This window comes from Prionailurus bengalensis, chromosome A3 (genome assembly GCF_016509475.1).
Source record: "Prionailurus bengalensis isolate Pbe53 chromosome A3, Fcat_Pben_1.1_paternal_pri, whole genome shotgun sequence".
Classification (NCBI taxonomy): Eukaryota; Metazoa; Chordata; class Mammalia; order Carnivora; family Felidae; genus Prionailurus; species Prionailurus bengalensis.
Window position 1 is genome coordinate 40,764,085 of NC_057354.1, and position 19,259 is coordinate 40,783,343.

The 19,259-nt window shown below is 36.3% G+C and overlaps 1 protein-coding gene across 1 annotated transcript in view; it reads left to right on the plus strand.

The window, feature by feature from the left end:
* The window catches only part of MACROD2 (mono-ADP ribosylhydrolase 2), a 2,047,020-nt gene that overhangs the window by 1,273,275 nt on the left and 754,486 nt on the right, over positions 1 to 19,259 (plus strand). The window contains 1 exon segment of the mRNA XM_043602917.1: positions 11,712 to 11,833. Coding sequence (XP_043458852.1) covers positions 11,712 to 11,833 — 122 coding nt within the window.

Sequence of the window (19,259 nt, forward strand, 5' to 3'; positions counted from 1 at the left end):
TCAAAGGTTATTTACATTTCTTATCCTCTTTCTGTCTTGAGTATGAGGTACAGCTTTCCAGAGGCTACATGACATGTGATAACGTCATTTTCCTGATAGTTAAGATGTACGTGCTTTTGTTTTTTTGTGTGATAGATATATCCACTGAAACAAAAGCTCTTTTGGGTCTTTAGTTATTATTAAGAATGTAAAGAGGTCTTAAAATCAAAAAGTTTGAAAACAACTCTTATTGTGCAATGAGCCAAACATCGCTGAGAGGCAGGTGGGAATGTAGACTGATCTGGAATCAGGGCAATATAAGCCAGCCTATTGTGCTCATGCTAAAGCACTCATTGTGGAAATGCCCAGTGAAATTATCCTTATTATTTAAATCTTTGTCATTCTTACCCTCTCTTAACCTTGGTTCATATTGTTGAATTTGTATAAATGAACTCATGAAAAATGTAGCCTCACAGTATAGAAATTTCTACATATTCTTTCTTTTAGAATCTATGTTAAATGAATTCTGTCCTTCTCATTTTTTTTTCTAAATACAAGTGTTCCTTTAGAAAATTAAGTGTAGAGCCTGGTGTGGGTGTGTATACCATGAAAATAGAACCAAAATGAGAGTGTAAATGTACAGTACACATATAGTCTGGAGCTGTTTTCTGAATGCACTGGCCTCAGAGAGATACTAAGCCTGGTTTATTTTGATGGAGAGGTAGGTTCATTATACCCAGATGTCACTTTTTTTTTTTAATTTTTTTTTCAACGTTTATTCATTTTTTGGGGACAGAGAGAGACAGAGCATGAACGGGGGAGGGGCAGAGAGAGAGGGAGACACAGAATCAGAAACAGGCTCCAGGCTCCGAGCCATCAGCCCAGAGCCCGACGCGGGGCTCGAACTCACGGACCGCGAGACCGTGACCTGGCTGAAATCGGACGCCCAACCGACTGCGCCACCCAGGCGCCCCCCCAGATGTCACTTTTGAAAGAAATATGGACAGTGATTTATAATTTTTGAGAAAATATGTAGAGAATCTATCATTTTCCATTTTGTGATTTGAGAGCCAAAACCAATCTCTAGAACAAAGCAAATTTATTCCAAAATTAGCAGTATGCAGATGAGGGAAATGACACATTTAAAAAATGCATTTATTTAATTATCTCTTGCAAAAAAAGGCAAAGGAGTCACCACACTTTTTTTCCCCCTACTGAAAGTCTTTGGAAAAAAATCTCATAGCTTTTGTTGGAGTGTAATGGTGCTAAGAGTCTTTTTTATCAGCTGTTGTGAACTTATTAGGAAACTTTTGATCAGACTATGCTGAGTCTTTCTGTGAAGAAACAAATTCTCAGTTCTATAAAAATGTATGTTGAATGATATGAACCAGTATAACTACATTCCATTGTTTGCTCTGTCTAGACTGGCCATTCTACCTCATTGTTTTCTCTAATCCAGTATATCATCTCTGATTACATCAATTGTATCAGGCCAACTTTTATTTAATCACCCACAAATTCACTAATTATCCATTAAGCAACTGTTCCCATAGAGTTCTTGGCTTTGTGGGAAACTCAGACATAGATTTGTCATGTTCCCTGCAGTGGAGTCTCTACATGAAGACAGGAAATACAGAATCATAGCATTGCAGAATTAGAAAGAATCTTGGAGCACATATAATCATATTTGATTGCCTCCCCTGACAGGAAATGCCCTGTCTCCTCAGGAAGAATATCATATTATTAGAGAGCTCTGACTTATGGAATCTTATTAGTTGTGTGTACAGAAATGTTGATGTTAAAAATCATGTATATGGTCAAACATAAGTGATATTGGAGACAATGAAAGAAGAAGTAAGTTCAAAATTAGTTCATGCAGTAGTGTCCATGGATCAGATCTTTAGTGAAAATAAATTCTCTTTGGGTTTCAAGGACTGGAAAGGATTTTGAAAGGCAAAGATGCAGGGGCTCTCTTGACACCAGAAAGTTCTGGAGTCAGAAAAGCACAAGACCTGTTTTGTAAGAGTGAATGGAGCAATTGCCCTATGTATGTGGCACACAGTGGATTCTCAGTGAATATTTATTTATTGAATAAAGGACAAAATTAATGACTGAGTGCATGATTGTAGAAGAATTTTTCTTGTCCAGACTCATGTTGGTAAGGGAGCTATAAAGGAAGGCTGATGACAAGCAAGCACATGCAACCACAGCATCAGCTTGTGTGTCCTGACATTGACCCCACTGCACACTTTCATCCTAGCCTAGATTTTGCATTAGTAGAATTACCCTATAGTGGGGGATGAGGGGCGGAGGGGGGATGACTAACATTCACTTATTTGTACCCACTATGTAGGATTCTTAAACCCTACTTTCCCCTCGCATCTTAAAAAAAAAAGTGCTGGTTTTGCATCTCTCTCTCTCTGAAAAGGCTGCAAATTGTTCATTCCTTGAACCAGAATAAAGACATTATTATCTTCCTTGAAAAAGTCATATTGTCTATCTGGACCTCCACCTCCTCTCACCCCTGCTACTGAAGCATTAGAAATGCCATGTATTTGACTCACTTCCTTCTAAGATGTGTTCTTTTTTGGTTCATTCTAACATGATGTGAAATGTTAGAATTTTGCAGATAATTCAGCTTCCCACAGCCTTTATGAGACTCCTCTCTGTTGGAAATAACACTATTGTAATGCAGATGCCCCCAATACCCTGTGGAATCTCAAAGATTCTATAAATGGCTGACCACAGGATATCCCTTTTACACAAATTTCAATCCCTGTTATTGAAAATGGACCCTTATGTATAGGGATCCAGTTGAAACAGGAGACAGCCTCATCAGCAAGATCAACCATAAATAGATTTTTGGCAGAAGAGGGAGAGCCAATAAACTATTAAAGATGAGCTTTGCCTCTTTCTTCCTTCCTTCCTCCCTTCCTTCCTCCCTTCCTTCCTTCCTTCCTTCCTTCCTTTACATATAGGATAATATTTTAGTGGAAATTGCTCAAATAGCATTTGATAATTTAAGCCCCACAATTTAAGCTTAAAACCTCACAACTTTAAAGTCAATGAAATATGAAACATACTGTCAGCACATGATGTCCAAAACGTGGCAACATCATCACATTTACATGTAAAAATAGGAGCAAACTTCAAGTTGATCTGGGTGTATTCATTAATCTTTGGCAGTGCATTCTGTATGCTTTTATCAGCTGCAAAATACAAACATTTTTTAGCTACTGTGTATTTAATCTTAGACACAGACATTTGTTTTAAAAAAATTAATGTTTATTTATTTTTGAGAGAGAGAGAGAGAGCGAATGGGGGAGAAGCAGAGAGACAGGGAGACACAGAATCCAAAGCAGGCTCTAGGCTCTGAGCTGTCAGCATAGAGCCCAACACAGGACTCAAAACTCACAGGCTGCAAGATCATCACCTGAGCTGAAGTTGGATGCTTAACAGAGGGAACCACCCAGGTGCTCCATCACAGACATCTTATTGAGGGAACCAGATAGTTCCAAGGAGGCTAGGAGAGGTAAACCAAAACTCTTTCTAACTAAAAACAGTGAAAAGAAATAGTTAACTCACAGACTCAAAGGAAAACGGACTAGAAAATAACACTGCAAGTGGTAGTTTGTCCCAAACTCATGCAAAGAGCTGGAAGACTGTAGTCCTTCTGGGCACAGAAAGAAATCCATCATGCAGTTGAAGAAATGTATGAGAGAATAACCCAAACTTAGAAACCTGAAGGGGGATAGTTGAGTACATTCTAACTGATGTCCGTTGCAGATTGAAAAGGAACATCTTATGGACAATTGATTGTTTCTTGAAATATAACAAAAACAAGCTTTGAAAATGTGTATATGAAAACATTGACCTATATGGAGAGGAAAGGCAGCATTTACTTTGTAAGGCTATCAGGTGGTAATTCAATTTCCCATTTACTGAACTTCAAGTGTGCTGTTCCAGGTCATAGATTGGTGGTGCTTATCATATAAATTGGCCAATAAGATTTACAAATAGTACCTTTAGTGCTTGGATATGTGGTTGTATCTTTAGAAAAGAAAATCAATTTAATTCTGTGCATTGGTTTTCTCCTTAAAATTCATGCAATTTGAATATGATTGACAGGGCACAGCATCATTATGCAGTCTGTTAGATGGACCGATTATGCTTATGAATACAAGAGTGGAGTGAATGAAAGCAACATGTAATTGATTCTACACTGGTCTGACTGTTCATTAACAGTTTGAATGTAGCACAGTCGCTTCTCAAATGGGAAAGGATGAGAGCAAACTATATGTGCTCTCTCATTTGTTTTAAAATTCATTATGCTAATATTTTTTCACAGAATATCTTTGCTGATTTTTTTTCTTTTTCTTTTTCTTTTTTTTTTCTTTTTGCCAAGGATAAATCTGATTGAATCTTTGTAAATAATTCTACTGCTTTCAATACTGATTTGGCATTCCAATCACACATTTTTCAATTTACACTTTTGGAAATGAAAGTGTGCTGTCCCCTGCACCCCCGTCAAAGAAAACCTCTCCTAGTCCCCTCTTCTATATAGTTCAGACTAATTTCCCAGGATAAAATGAGGTGGGGGAATGCAAGGTGGTGGTTATAGCTTCAAAACAAAAGAGGTGATTTATAGGCTGATTGATTTTTGAAATAGATGAGGAAAAACAGCTTTCATTTGTCTTGCCACACCGTAGTCTGATAAAGCACAAAAGGGCCTGCCATCTCATTTTCCATACCTCTTCAAGGGCTTGCATTTGAAACGTTGATTAAATGTACAAATTGCATTGCTGTTTTCTAGGCTTTCCTCCCTTGTGTAAGAAAGGACTTCAAAGGCATGAAGGCTGCATATCCTTTCTCGAATGAGAAGCTGGGCATTTCAGGGAAATCAAAATCGCATACCTTTATCGCTCACAGGGAGATATGATGCTGATTCTATAGCAGCCATTCCTTCCCTTTCCTTTGCTCACAACTTCCTGCCAGACTTTAGCACAGAAGAAGTAACTAAACTAGTGTGGGGCCAGGAAGTTCTACATAGGAGCTATAGTTACACTGTGATCTCCAAGTTAGATTATATTTACAATTAATAAACGTATCAATCTCATATCCCAATCTTTCTCTAGCTTTGACTTTTATTAAATAAGCAGCTGACTTTTTAAGAGAATAGGTCTGAGAAGATACTAGAATAGATTTTTTTTTATGATGAGAACTTTTAAGATTTACTCTCTTAGCTACTTTAATATATGCAGTATAGTATTATAAACGGTAGTCACAATGCTGTACATTACACCCCCAGGACTTGTTTATTTAACAGCTGTAAGTTTGTACCTTTTGACCCCGTTCATCCAATTTTGCCACTCCACCCATGCCCCGAACCTCTACCTCTGGGAACCACTGATATGTTTTTTGTTTCTATGAGCTTGGGTTTGTTATTGTTGTACTGTTTATAGATTCTACATAAAAGTGAAATTACAGGGGCACCTGGGTGGCTCAGTTGGTTGAGCATCTGACTTCTGCTTAGGTCATGATCTCTCAGTTCCTGAGTTTGAGACCCACATCAGGCTCGCTGCTGTCAGTGCAGAGCCTGCTTCAGATCTTCTGTCCCCCCTCTCCTTGCCCCTCCCCCCTCTTGTACTCTCAAAAATAAATAAACATTTATTTAAAAAAGTGAAATTACATGACATTTTCCTTTCTCCGTCTGACCTATTTCACTTAGCATAAGGTTCTCAAATCATCCATGTTGTTGAAAATGGCAGGATTTTTTTTTCTTTTTTATGGCTTAATAATATCATACACACACACACACACACACATACATACCACATTTTCTTTATCCATTCATCCATTTTGGACACTTAGATAAAAAATGCTGTAATGAACATGAGGTGCAGTTGTATTTTTCAGTTTATGTTTTCATCTCCTTCAAATAAATATTCAGTAGTGGAATTGCTGGGTCATATGGTAGTTCTAGTTTTAATTTTTTGAGGAATCTCTACCCTTTTCTATAATAGCTGCATAGAAATAGATTTAATTATATTGGCCTTTTCTATAGTTTCTAATATATCTACCATAAGACTTTTTAAAAACATGCTAACCAAAATAAGGTCCAAGTGTCTGGGGAAGTCCTGTGATGTGGCCATTTTAAAATATGCTCATAAATTCTTTGTTATTCCTATCATCTGTGTCTCCGCTTGAAACGGGTGGAATTGTGTGATGCTTGCAACCAATAGGGATAGTAGTAGTGATTCTGTGTGAGTCCCAAGGTTGGGTTAAGAAGGGCGACATAGCTTCCACCACTGGTACACTTGCTTTTGGAATGATGAGCTGTCATGTGAGCAGTCCATCTACTCTGAGGCTGCCTTGTTGTGAGGCACCCCAAACTAGCCCATATGGAGACTCCTTGAGACTACATGAAGAAGGAAAGATGCTAGTCCAGCTCTTAGCTTCCATAGCCCCCAATGTTCCACTGCCACCCATGGGCTGACAGCAACCCTGTGAGAGACCCTAAACCAGCTGCCTTAGCTGGGCCCTTCAGAATTTCTCACCCAGAGAAATCAAAAGAAATGATAAAATGGTTGTTAACTGTCTTAAGCCACCGTGTTTTGGGGTAGTTCTTATTTGTTTGTTTTTGGGTTTTTGTTGTTGTGTTGTTTTGTTTTGTTTTGGTTTGGTTTGTTTTGTTTTTATGTAATAGTTAACCAAACTATGAAGTTAAAGTAATGGGATCCATGGTAAAAATGTCAACTTTTATATTTACAGATGTATGCCATTTCCTCAAATAAGTAGTCACCTTAGGGAAACTATTTATAATCATATTGTCATTGTGATATTGTATCTCCCCACATTGATGTGTATTATTCTGCCACTCTGGTTCCCTGAACAAGGTAAAATAGATTACATTTTCTATATTGTCCTTTTCATTTCTAAAAATTCTTGGCTATTTATTTAAAATTCTTTGGTTACTGAGATATCTAAGATGTATATCCCTATACTACATTTTCACTGTAAAGTATCTGGAATTCACTTTGTGTATTAAAATTGTAGTGATACTTTAAAGATAGATACTAGACATATAGGAGAAAAATTCCCTTTGGTCCATCATTTAAACCCTACTTTTATCTGAAAATAATTACTTATGTAAAGAGATTATTGAGAGAGCAAAATAATAAAGATGTTAAATCCCTTGGAGTTGTATCTTTTTAATTTAAGAGCATGTTCATATTTGTAGTGGTATAAGATCATCTTTATAAAGCACAGTAACAGTCCTTGTATGTTATAGTGATATGGTAGATGGGATCCAGGAACATGGTTTAATAAACCATCTACCCTTTGTTTTAATGCCCTATGTAATTATTGAATAGGTAATGCATTCATATAATTTGAATGTAAAACATATATCTAACAAGTAAACATTAAAACTCTCCTCATATTTGCCTCCATCTTTGCAGTTTTTATCACTAGCCTGGTAGAAAACCACTGTTATTAATTGCTTGTTAATGCTTCCAGAGATATTTTATGCAGGTATAGCTAAAAGAAACATGTATTCTTTCCTTCACCTGTGGGGTATTTTTACACTAATGGTAGCATACTAATTATACTTTTTTTGCATATTTTTTTAACTTAGTAATACATCTTGGATATCTGTTAATATCCACATACAAATACCTTTGTTGCTTTTTTCACAGAAGCATAATATTTCATTGTATAAAGTACAATTATTTTACTAGTCTCTGTTGATGGATATTTAGGTCGTTTCCAATGTTTGGCTATTATATACAGTGTTGCAGTAAATGACCTGTATAAATGCCATTTTGCATACGAGTAAGCATATTATATACAATACCTTCCTAGAAATAGAACTATTGGATCAAAATGAATCTACATTTATAATTTTGATAGGAATGTTTAAAACACTGTCTCTGGGGATGGGACCAATTTGTACTTTAGTTGTATAAGCATGTTTGAGAAACTTGAACCATGACTGGTGCTCATTTATTTGTATAAGAATGAATTAAACTACTTAGAATCTATAGATCAATTCTTAATAGGCAAAGAGAAGAGGAATTGCATTTGAGAGCAGCAAAGAATCTTAGAGGCCGTCTTATTCAACTCCTTCTTTTAGCTTTGGAGAGGGAAACACAAAGAGTGACTTGTCTGAGGTTATGCAGCTGATTAGTGACAGATCTGGGGCTTCTGACTTATAATTGGATCTTAGGACTTAATGTGTAGTATGCTTTCCACATCAGAGCAGAGATGACAACTCTCATTCCTGCCTGTGTGTTCAAGATGTCTTGGATGCTGGTGGTTGTTGTTGTTGGTGGTGGTGGTAGTAATTGAGCCCCTGCATGCATCAGAAGTCAAATTAAACATTTCTGTTTACATGATTTTATTTATACCAAGGGATCCACATATTCATGTACCAGTGAAAGCATTGTCTATGGATTGAATTCATATATCTCGCATATATGTGTCCACAATCAAGATGTTATTGTGTTTAATAAAATGTAAATTAATGCAAAGCATCATTGACATTATAATAGCTGTTTGTCTCTAACTTATTTTCAATCAATGGATTTTGAAACTACTATCATGAAAGGGTAGTCTATAATATTTTTTTATATGTAAACAGGATCCTTAATACTCACAAAGCTTGCAAGCTGCTTAAGGTTTCTTGTGACTGCCCAGCTATCATTCTCTACTCCACCTGGCTCCATTACAAAGTCTATTATTAATGATGTCCACATCACAGCAGAAACCACAGAGATCATTTGAGCAGCTTATTTGTTTTATGGATAAGGAGCCCAAGGCAGGGACCAGTGACAAGATGGCTTCATCTGGGGCACTTGGCAAGTCAGGGCTGGAGCTGGAATTGGAAAGATGACCTCCTGACCGAGTTTTATAACAGGAAAAGAGGAACTTGTCAGTGTAGAAGAGTCACTCCTAAGTGCTATGAACAATTAAAATAATGAAGGAAATTTATTTTTGAGCCTCACTTTGATTTGCCTCCAGCTTTGTGGATCTGAGAGGTCATCATGTTGGTCGATAATAACACTTGATCTTGGATGTTGTAAGTTTAATATAGAGCATAAAATACAGAGATCAATATTTTCATGTTGAGGAGGAAGCTCATTGATTGGCTGCTTGTCTTCAGACTTTTAAATTAAATAGAAAACTATAAAAATGGAATAAATAATGTTTCATAAATTCCATTTGTTATGTGGACAATGATGTCTAAAGTAAAAAGCAAAGAAAAATGATTCGTTAAAATGTCACTATTTCCTCCTTTTATGATCTCTCTCTCTCTCTCTGTCTCTGTCTCTCTCTCTCTCTCCCCTTCCCATTAATGCCTCTAAGCCCTGTTTTTACTTGGCTCAAGTAGACACATCTTTATGATCCCAGATAGGAGGCACTTATTCTTGACCCTCTCCATCCATAAAATAAGGAAACCAAGGTCATATTCTATTGCTCCTTTATGTATTAAGTATCTGATGTACAAAGGCAATGGGTAAGGAGGGGAACCAAAAAACACAGCCTTGTCCTTCAACAATGGCAGTGAGGGTGCCAGAGTTGCCCCAGCATAACATTTCCCAAAGATAAATTTGTCCCTTGAGGTACTCTGTAAAACATAGTTTTCAAGAGTCAAATGTATTCCATTCTGTATCCCTCTCATGGAGACTCACAATCCATTGTAGCATACTAAAGGTCTTAAAAGTACTGCACTAAGGTAGCTATTTTGATGTAATTTCCCCCAGTGACTCCCAAATTTAATTGACCTTTAAATTCACATCTTATGGTACCCACTTTTGGGAAATGTTTTCTGTAGAATCCTGTGTTGTTACTCTACAGCTTTTCTACCTTTGGATTCATTAGGGGATGTAGAATATCATAGGTAGGCACAAACACGTAGTCACAAAGGGGAAAGTGAAGAAAAGCTAAATACAACCTTCCTTCTTCATCTAGCATTTACTGCAATATGGAAGCTAATGTGAAATATTCATTAAAAAATTCACGACATATGGTACAGAGCTTGTATTGCTTCAATATATACAACTCTTACTTGTTACTCTTATTACAAAAAAATGATGTCACTGTGTGCTAGGTTTTTTGTTTGTTTTGTTTTGTTTTCCTGAATATAACCTAATCTCCCTCTGTCCTCTCCTGTATTGCAGCAGTCCTCACTTTAAGCCAGGTTTGCCCGTGAAAGAATATCTGCATGAATTCACTAGTGATGTTTTTGCCTATTTTGATCACAAGATATCATCTTTAATATTATCTGACAAGGGTTTAAATACTGTTTCAGAGTTAAAAGTTGAAATCAACATTTGTGGGATTTTCTCAAACATCAAGTAATATACTCAGTATTTAGCAGGCAAACAACAAAGGTTTTACCCTTAGTGACTTATTCGCTAGTGAAACGTCCTATGCAATTTAAAACTAGTCTCACTTTTGTAATGTGTTTTTGTCTTGTCATTATTGTTGAAATTAAGTGGTACTGATCAAAGTAAATGATTTCACTTCATTATATGATTCCGATAATACTAGACCAAATTTGTCTTTCTGATCAGAGGTGATTAGTCGTCATTACTTACATCAATGAAATGGGCTAATAATCCAGATTAACAGATAAGACAGGAAAGCAGATGTTATTAGGCATTCAAATAATTTGGCTTATAATTTTAGTTCTTTCTTATGATCCTTATTGACTTTAAAACTAGAACAGTTCAGGGGTGCCTGGGTGGCTGAGTCAGTTAAGCATCTGACTTTAGCTCAGGTCATAATCTTGTGGTTCATGAGTTTGAGCCCCACATCTAGTTCTGTATTGACAGCTCAGAACCTGGAGCCTGCTTCAGATACTGTGTCTCCCTCTCTCTCTGACCCTCCTCTGCTCACACTCTGTCTCTCTGTCTCAAAAGTAAATAAACATTAAAAAAAATTTAAAAAACCCAGAACAGTTATATTTCATTATGGTCCTAAATGTAAAAATTTATGCAGATTATGTGTAGATATTTAAAAAATACAATGACTGTACAAAAAAATCTAATCTTTTGTTTTAAACATAAAGGCTGAAAGGTATAGATTGTATTTTGAAAGTTTTAATATAGTAAAAATTAGAAGCTAGGTAATTTCTAGGGAGTGTTATCCCTAGCATACCTCACTTATGTGAGGATTGGTAGGTTGCATTTTAAAACTGGTAGCAATATTTTGAAGTTATTCCTTTTAGGGTTATCACTGATTGTTATAAATTATCTTGGCACATTTTCAGAAACTTGCCCTTTTTTATTATTGTGTACAATGCCTAAAACTGTTGTCTTATTTATAAGTAAAGTGATGTGTAGCATTGGCTCTTCCCATGTCAATTCAGAATGCTCATTTTGCAGGCAATTATTTCTCAGTTTATTTCCCACCACGGATTTGTCTTTTGCGAGGGTGCCAATTATTCACATCTTGTGTTATAATCTGTCTCACTTGGATCTGACCAATAATGATGGAATAATTTACTGCTAGGGGATGCCCTTTCACAATGATCACCTTCCTGGGCAATTGTCTACTTTAAGAGGCTGTGCTATATAAAATCTTTTACCAGAGAAGCATTTGCATTATCAATATTTCTTAACTTGCTCCCGGCTCCAACACAAATACCTAAAATAAATAAAGTGCCAATTTGTGAAAAGTGAAAAACATCTTGCTTATGCTATTTCTTCTTCCTTTTGCATGTGCAGATGTCATCCACACTGTAGGACCAATAGCCAGAGGCCATATTAATGGTTCCCACAAGGAAGACCTTGCAAATTGCTATAAATCATCTCTGAAGCTGGTGAAAGAAAATAACATCCGATCAGTTGTAAGTAATTTTATGTTTCTTATTTCTTATTCATTTCAGCCTTTATATTTGGGAAATCAGACTTGTCCAAAATGACAGTAGGAAACCATTTCTAAAATTTGGAAAACTAAGGTTAACTTTCTCAGTAAGTGATGTGGGCACTATTTTGTGTACCCTAAATATTTGCTTAATTATCCATGATGGTTTAGGATTTAACACTGTAGGATCACACAACCAGAGCCATCTCATCTACTTTCTTCCAATCATTGTGCCACTGGCTTTTGAAGAAAGTGTGTGTGTGTTTGCATTTTAACTTGAAATTTGCTGCTTTTTAAATCTGTTTGGCTCTTCTTAAACTATGCCACATCCCTTCTAAGCTTTATCCGTTTAGACAGAGTTCAAAAAAATGCGGGTCTAGTCTATTTCCTTACCAGCAGGCTGGGATGAAAGGAAGTCTCTTCGAGCTGGATTTGGAAGTATTTGTTCACCTGCTTTTCTTTTGCAACATGTCCTACGTTTATTACATATCAATTACACCAGGAAAATAAAAGTATGAGAAAAATGAGAGTGTAAATACCCAGTAGTAAATTAATTTGGGCAGAATCCCTGGGATTCTTTTCACATAGATTATAACCTTGGTGAAATGCTGGGACAGGAAAATAGTTAAACAATTGACTTCTTAGCAGGCTGAATGGATCAGCCTTGCTTAGGGGGTCACAAAATTGAAGGCTTTATTACTTGTATAAAGGAGCATTGAGAGACACATTTAGATAACCTGGGATAGTGGCTGGACTTTTAGTGCATGATTATAATTTTGAAATGTCTTTTTTAGTGCACATAGGTGAGTTTGCTTAAAATAACAAAACTTTTTTTGCAAGCTAATTTTATGGCTTTTAAACCTTTGCATAATTATTAACAGAGATGAATATTTTATTTTACTCTTTCGTTTTTTTTTCTTTAAAAATAAATCAGTAAGTAAGACCACTCTGTCTTAGAGGAGAAAGCTGAAGTTCAGAGAGAATGAAGCAAAGCAAACTACTGAACCAGTAGATTTTGTTCTTTACAGCAAAATAAGGAAACTCAAAACAGGTGTGCATACACGTTTAGGGAATAATTAAAATTTTGTCAATGTGGCTTATTGATTCAAAAGGTGGGGGCTGAAATGCTTGGAAAAATGGATATGTAGAGAAGTTTCTAGCCTGGCAAATATAGACCTTGAGACCTGAAGAGAATTGGCTAATGAATTCACTGGCATCTCTAATGACCCCTTTTCTAAAGACAGGAGAAAGTAAGATGCTAGACAACTATAAATAGTGTAAAAGCAGCACCCATCCTTTTAATAGGAAAAAGAAACATCCCTAACCATGATGATCTAAAGACAATCATAGCTGCTGTTATACTACTTGCCACTATTAGGTAAGAAGTGGGAGAATTATAGACTGAGTTAAATTGACATTTATGAGATGACCTACAGATGGACCGAGACTACTCTAATCATGCTGGGATTGGATGAGGTCTATCTTAATATCTTGGATGATGATTTTGAGGGGTTAATTATATCTCACTTGGTGCTAAATTAGCAGGTGGTGCTAAACTAAAGTCACTTTAATATTAGTAAACAAAAATAGAGGTGGAAAATATTTGCGAAATGTGAAGCAAAATGTCAGCTAAATTAATCACATGTTATGTCGTGGTTGAATGGAGTTTCTATCAAATGTCTTGTCTCTTATTCACACACAAAAATCAATTTTCCTTCCTTCCTTCCTTCCTTCCTTCCTTCCTTCCTTCCTTCCTTCCCTCCTTTCCTTCCTTCTTCTCTGCCTCGCACCTTTCCTCCATGCTTCTTTCTTTTCTTTTTTCTTTTCTTTTCTTTTCTTTTCTTTTCTTTTCTTTTCTTTTCTCTTTCTTTCTTTCTTTCCTTCATTTCTTCTGTCCTTCCTTCCTTCCTTCCTTCAAGGAGGAAACAAGGCTTTGTATTTTATGTGGAATGTCATGTTCTTGGCCAATGTTAAAAAATTATAATGCTTAAAAAATCATAATATTAATGTCATCAAATCCTCATTATGTGGGGAAATGGAAAATTCTTAGCAACTTATTGCAACTGGATATATGTTTGATAGTGTAGGCTTATACTTTATAGACTTATTAAAATAGATAGGGAGCAATTATTGCTATAAAACGCCTGGATAGTAAGATAGAAAATAAACTTAACTTGAGCTCATTTATAATACATGTCAAAGAAAATTTCTCAAAAACCCTTTTACCAGTGCTTGCTTTACAGTTACCCCTGTGTGACCACAGGCAAGCCACATCAACACTTTGTAGCCTCAGGAGAAAACATGTTTCATAACTTCAATTTCTACATACAAAGAATCACTAAATTATTACTGTTATCTCAGATATATCTGACTCAAGAGGCTGTTATGGGGGTCAGTTGAGATAATGGATGTAAGACAACTGGAAAAATGTAATTCTCTATCAAAGTATTTGGTAATATTACTTTAAGTTATTTTCACATTTTATGATTTGGCAAATTTAAGAGATTGAGATCATTCCTACTTTGGCATCTATTCTGAAAACCTGACCTCTAAACATTCATCATGTCATTTCTTGATGCTATTAAGACAGAAATAAATTATTACCAAGTATTCAGTCAGTACATTTGCAAAGGAAAAACTCAATTGTTTTCTCCCCTGTGTAGGGAAAAACTTTGTTGTTGTTGTTGTTGTTTTTTACTTAAAAAATTTTTAAATGTTTATTTTTGAGAGAGAGAGCATGCACATGCATGAATAGGGGAGGAACAGAGAGAGAGAGAGAGAGAGAGAGAAAGAATATGAGTGAGGTAGCAGCAGAGAGAAAGGGGGACAGATGATATGAAACAGGATCCATGCTGACAGCAGAGAGTCCAATGTGGGGTTCAGACTCACGAACCATGAGATCATGATCTGGGCTGAAGTCGGACGCCTAACCGACTGAGCCACCCAAGCGCCCCCAAATTTTGTTCTTCTTGATTTTGTGTTTATTCCCTGTAAGTCTTCTTTTCTTTTCACACAAATCCCTTCACTTCTGGTTACCAAATATGTGGAGGTTTCTCCTCATACCCAGCAATTCACTGGGCCACCTTATGGGTGTCCTACATTTAATTCAGTTTTGATACTAATTACCTGGCGATAGTGTCAGATCTCCTAGGTTAAGGGCCCAGTCCCAAATGGTCTGATCCCTAACCCCAGTTTTCTCCACACTTAAACCCTTCAGATGCCAATAGCAAGCTCAGTCTCTGAACCAACCAGCTATAGATACAAGGTTCCAATGACCTCCTCCTTGGGTTCAGTTAATTGCTAGAGAGGCTCACAGAACTCAAGGATATACTTGCTTACAGTTGCCAGTTTGTTAAAGGATGTGATAAAAGATATAGATGAACATCCAGGTGAACGGGTATATAGGGCAAGGGCAGGGAGGGCCCCAACTATATGAGCTCCTGTCCCTGTGTAACTGGGGTGTTTTACCCTTCTAGTATGATTGTGTTTGCCAACCTGATAGCTCTCTGAACCCTGTCCTAATGTGAGACTCCCTCACAGTCATGACCAATCATCAACTCCACTTCTAGTCCTTCTTTCCTGTTTGGATGATGAGAGGTAAAGCTGAAAATTTCAAGCTTCTAATCATTGTTTGGTCTTTCTAGTGACCAGCCCCCATCCAGGACCCAGTCAAGAGCCCAACAAGAATTGCCTCATTAGAAAAAAAGTTGCCCCTAGTTCTCTTATTACTTAGGAATTTACAAGGGTTTTCAGAGTCCTGTGTCAGAGATGTAGTCAAAGACAAGTATTAAAACAAGAGATGCTTCTAAGCTTCTTATTACTTAGAAAATTACAAGAGTTTTAGGAACTCTGTGTCAAGAACTGGGGACAGAGACCAATATATATTTTCTATTATCTTATAATAAATTTATTCAGGCAATTAAAACTAGTATTAATGTTGTTTATAACTATTAGTGTCATCTTATTTCTAAGCATGAATAATATTGTTACTATTACCAACTCATATTTGTATTGGAAGTACAGAACATACCATAGACTTCTATTCCTCAGTAGATGCATTGAATTGAATTAAATTATATGACTCTTGTCACCAGAATTAACTGTATTAAATTTATAGTCTAATCTTTCACTTTGCAAAAAATACTCATATAATTATGGTTTCTCCCATGATGCATCATTTTACAACAAAGATACAAAAATGAATGAAGATTATCTATTTACAGTAGGGTAGCAGATATGTAATAAAGTAGCTGTAAAGCAATATGGTAAAGGCCATAATGGTCTGGACCAGCTAGGTTGTGGTACAACTACAAATAACCTCAAAATCTCAGCAGCCTGTGTTCAGAGACCCTGGCTTATAGACATACCATCATCTCACAGCTGTTGTGTTTCAAACTGACAACCTGCTCAGCCATAGAACAGAGACCTTGCAAACTCATGCATTAACTTTTTACCATCTCAGCTTAGACATGACACACACCATTTCTGCTCCTATTTCATTGGCCAGAACTATTCACATAGCCCTGTCTAGTGGCACGGGGGCCAGTGAAATATCCATGAATAAATGAAATATTTGATAAGCACTGCTTTTCTGCCAAAGTTAAACCAAAGGCTTTGGGATCACAGTACAGTGGTCAGAGATATCTGCCATATTCTAATTTCTCCAAAGGAATTCTTTAAAATTTTAATGGAGGTAAAACAAATACTGTGATCATTTATTTATTTAAAAAAATATTAATAATACTTATCAGTACCAAGACATTTTAAGCATCTTCTAAGACCCAGAGGGTATAATGATTGTCTTCACATATACAATTTGTCTCAATCTCCTGCCCATCCAGACAAATAAATAGACCAGATCATCATATCCATTGTGTGATTTGAGAGCAATCTCTAGCTCTCATCACTTTTAAACATCTTCCCACAGATGTCTGAAATTCCATAATTAATGAGTAATTTATGATGGTCAGGCATTGTCCTTTCTCTGCAATTTTCCTTTAAAATGCAAATACTCATGAGATCTGTAGATAATTAATTTCCTAATACCCTAACATGAAGAAATTTATCACATTACTTTTCACTTTAGCAGCATAAATTAGAGGATGATAAAAGTGCTCAGCATCTCAGCCTGAGGGAGGAGGGGAATTGGAAGGGAGTCTGGAGGAAGGTTGAGAGAAACAGAAAACACAGAAACAGAAAACAGCAGGATACAAATAAATTTCATGTACCTCCCAGTTTTGCTAAAAAAGAAATTTTTAAATAGAGAAGGGGGAAAAGTTATAGTTACACATAACTATCTAGAAGTAAGGTAGTTATTTCGTTTTTGGAACATGTTGTAGACAAAATTTTTCACTATCAAAAAATAATACTCCTTTATTAATTTAAGAGATAAAGTTTCCTTATATTTCTCTCCTCTGTCCATTCTTCTTGGTGGCTTCTTTCCAGTATGTGTCTACATGTTTGCTTTAGGTTGTAAAAGGATAAAAGTAATCAATAAATCTAATGGTTCATTTTACAGTGGCACATCTCTTCTGTGAATTATTAATTAGCACAGCTTTGTTAATAGTGATGAATGTTTAAATTTACAATTTCAATCATGATTCTTCCTCAAGTCTTAAAGTTTCAAATGAAAAATCTGAATAATCTTTCATGCTCTCTAGACCTCATTTTTGCATGTATCTTATTTCTTCCAACTTACTTCAAATAAAATTCACTTATTTTCCTCCAACCATGAATTCCTGTTGGGCAAAATTCAAATATATGCAAATTCACTTTGTGTACGTTCTCCACAACCTTCAGAGTGTTGATTCTTGGATAGGCAAAGTATAAGGCACTATGGAGGGGATAATTAGAAAAAGATTAAACTAGAAATGGGAATAGGAAAAAAAGTGAAAGAGGGTACAGATTTTTTCTAAAACTTTGGGAAAGATAAAGGTAAGTGTCAAAGAATGGATCCAAGTCTTAGAACCACAGAATTCTAACACATGTGACTTGAGAAATGAATAGTCAGGCTGGTGAAATTAAACAACTAAATTATTTTGATTTTTGGGACAATGCTGTGTCCTGAGGAAATTAAAAGGGTGTTTTGGGACTGGAAGAGTACTTCACATATACAGAATATCCTTTTGAATGTATATTACCTAAAACATACAAATGGAAGTTATTTATATTATTTTGCTGAATATCTTGGTGAAATTTCAGGAGCGAGTATAGTGTTGAGGGCAGTGAGGAAAGATTCCAATTGCAATTGGATGGACAGACTTACGTAGAGACACTATAGTAGCACAGACATTATCTTACATATCATAATGTCTTTGTTGTTTTCAAGTGAGCATAGAAATATTTTATAAGGGTTTTTGTAAGTTTCTTGCCATCTATTTTTCTCTTTTTTTGCACTGTGACCTTAAATGTCCTCAGTGGCAAATTCTTCTACCATCAGTTTCAGTTTTTGAAATGTAATCCATGCCTTTCAAAATCTGTCCCTTATTACTTCAGAAGTAATAACTTCCCAGGGGCTCCTGGGTGCCTCAGTCTGACTTGCATCAGACTTTTAGTTTCAGCTCAGGTCAGAATCTCATGGTTCATGGGTTCAAGCCCCACGCTGGGCTCCTCACTGACCACGTGGACCCTGCCTGGGATTATCTTTATCTCCCTCTCTCTCTGCCCCTCCCCCAGTCTCACAGGTTCTATCTCAATTAAAAAAAAAACTTTAAAAAATAACTTCCAATGGAAAAGACAATGGACTTACAATGTCGGTGCTAACCTCTAAGCATTACACCAGTAAGCAAATCCTATGTTTCATTGTTTCACTGCAGTGTAGGTTTTCATTTTAAGGTGTAGTCAAGTGCCCCTTATTTTCTTATACAAGTTCCCTTCTGAGAGGGTTGCCATGGCAATGAGTTCTCAGCTTGAGATTCTTAAATGCTGGTTTTATTTCATTATCTGAGTTTCCATTACAGGCCACATCAATCAATGAAGTCCCTTCTTCAAGAAGACTTCTGCAGCCTTGAAAAGATGACCCTTTAATTTGTTACCTCTGCCCCTGCCTAATTTGGCACCACCATTTCCCAGCCAGTACTTCATCTCAAAGCACCCCCTGCAACAGAGCCATTGGTGTGACCTTTCCCCATCTCTTTTTAGGCAGCATCTAGTCTTGGTTCTCAGTTATCTCATTTATAAAAGATAATGCTAAGTGTCCATGTCCTTCCTAGCTGGAATTTTAACAGCTCTGTGACTAATGATACTATTAATAAATAACAAGAACACAAGAATTTTTACATTTGCACTTCACTTTATAGTTTACAACAGTGTGTTCCTATACATCATCTCATTTGTTATTTAAATTCTCCTGCTAGCTCCTTGTATTTCTTTGATTTAGCAAAAGAGGGGAGAACAAGGCTAAATCAATA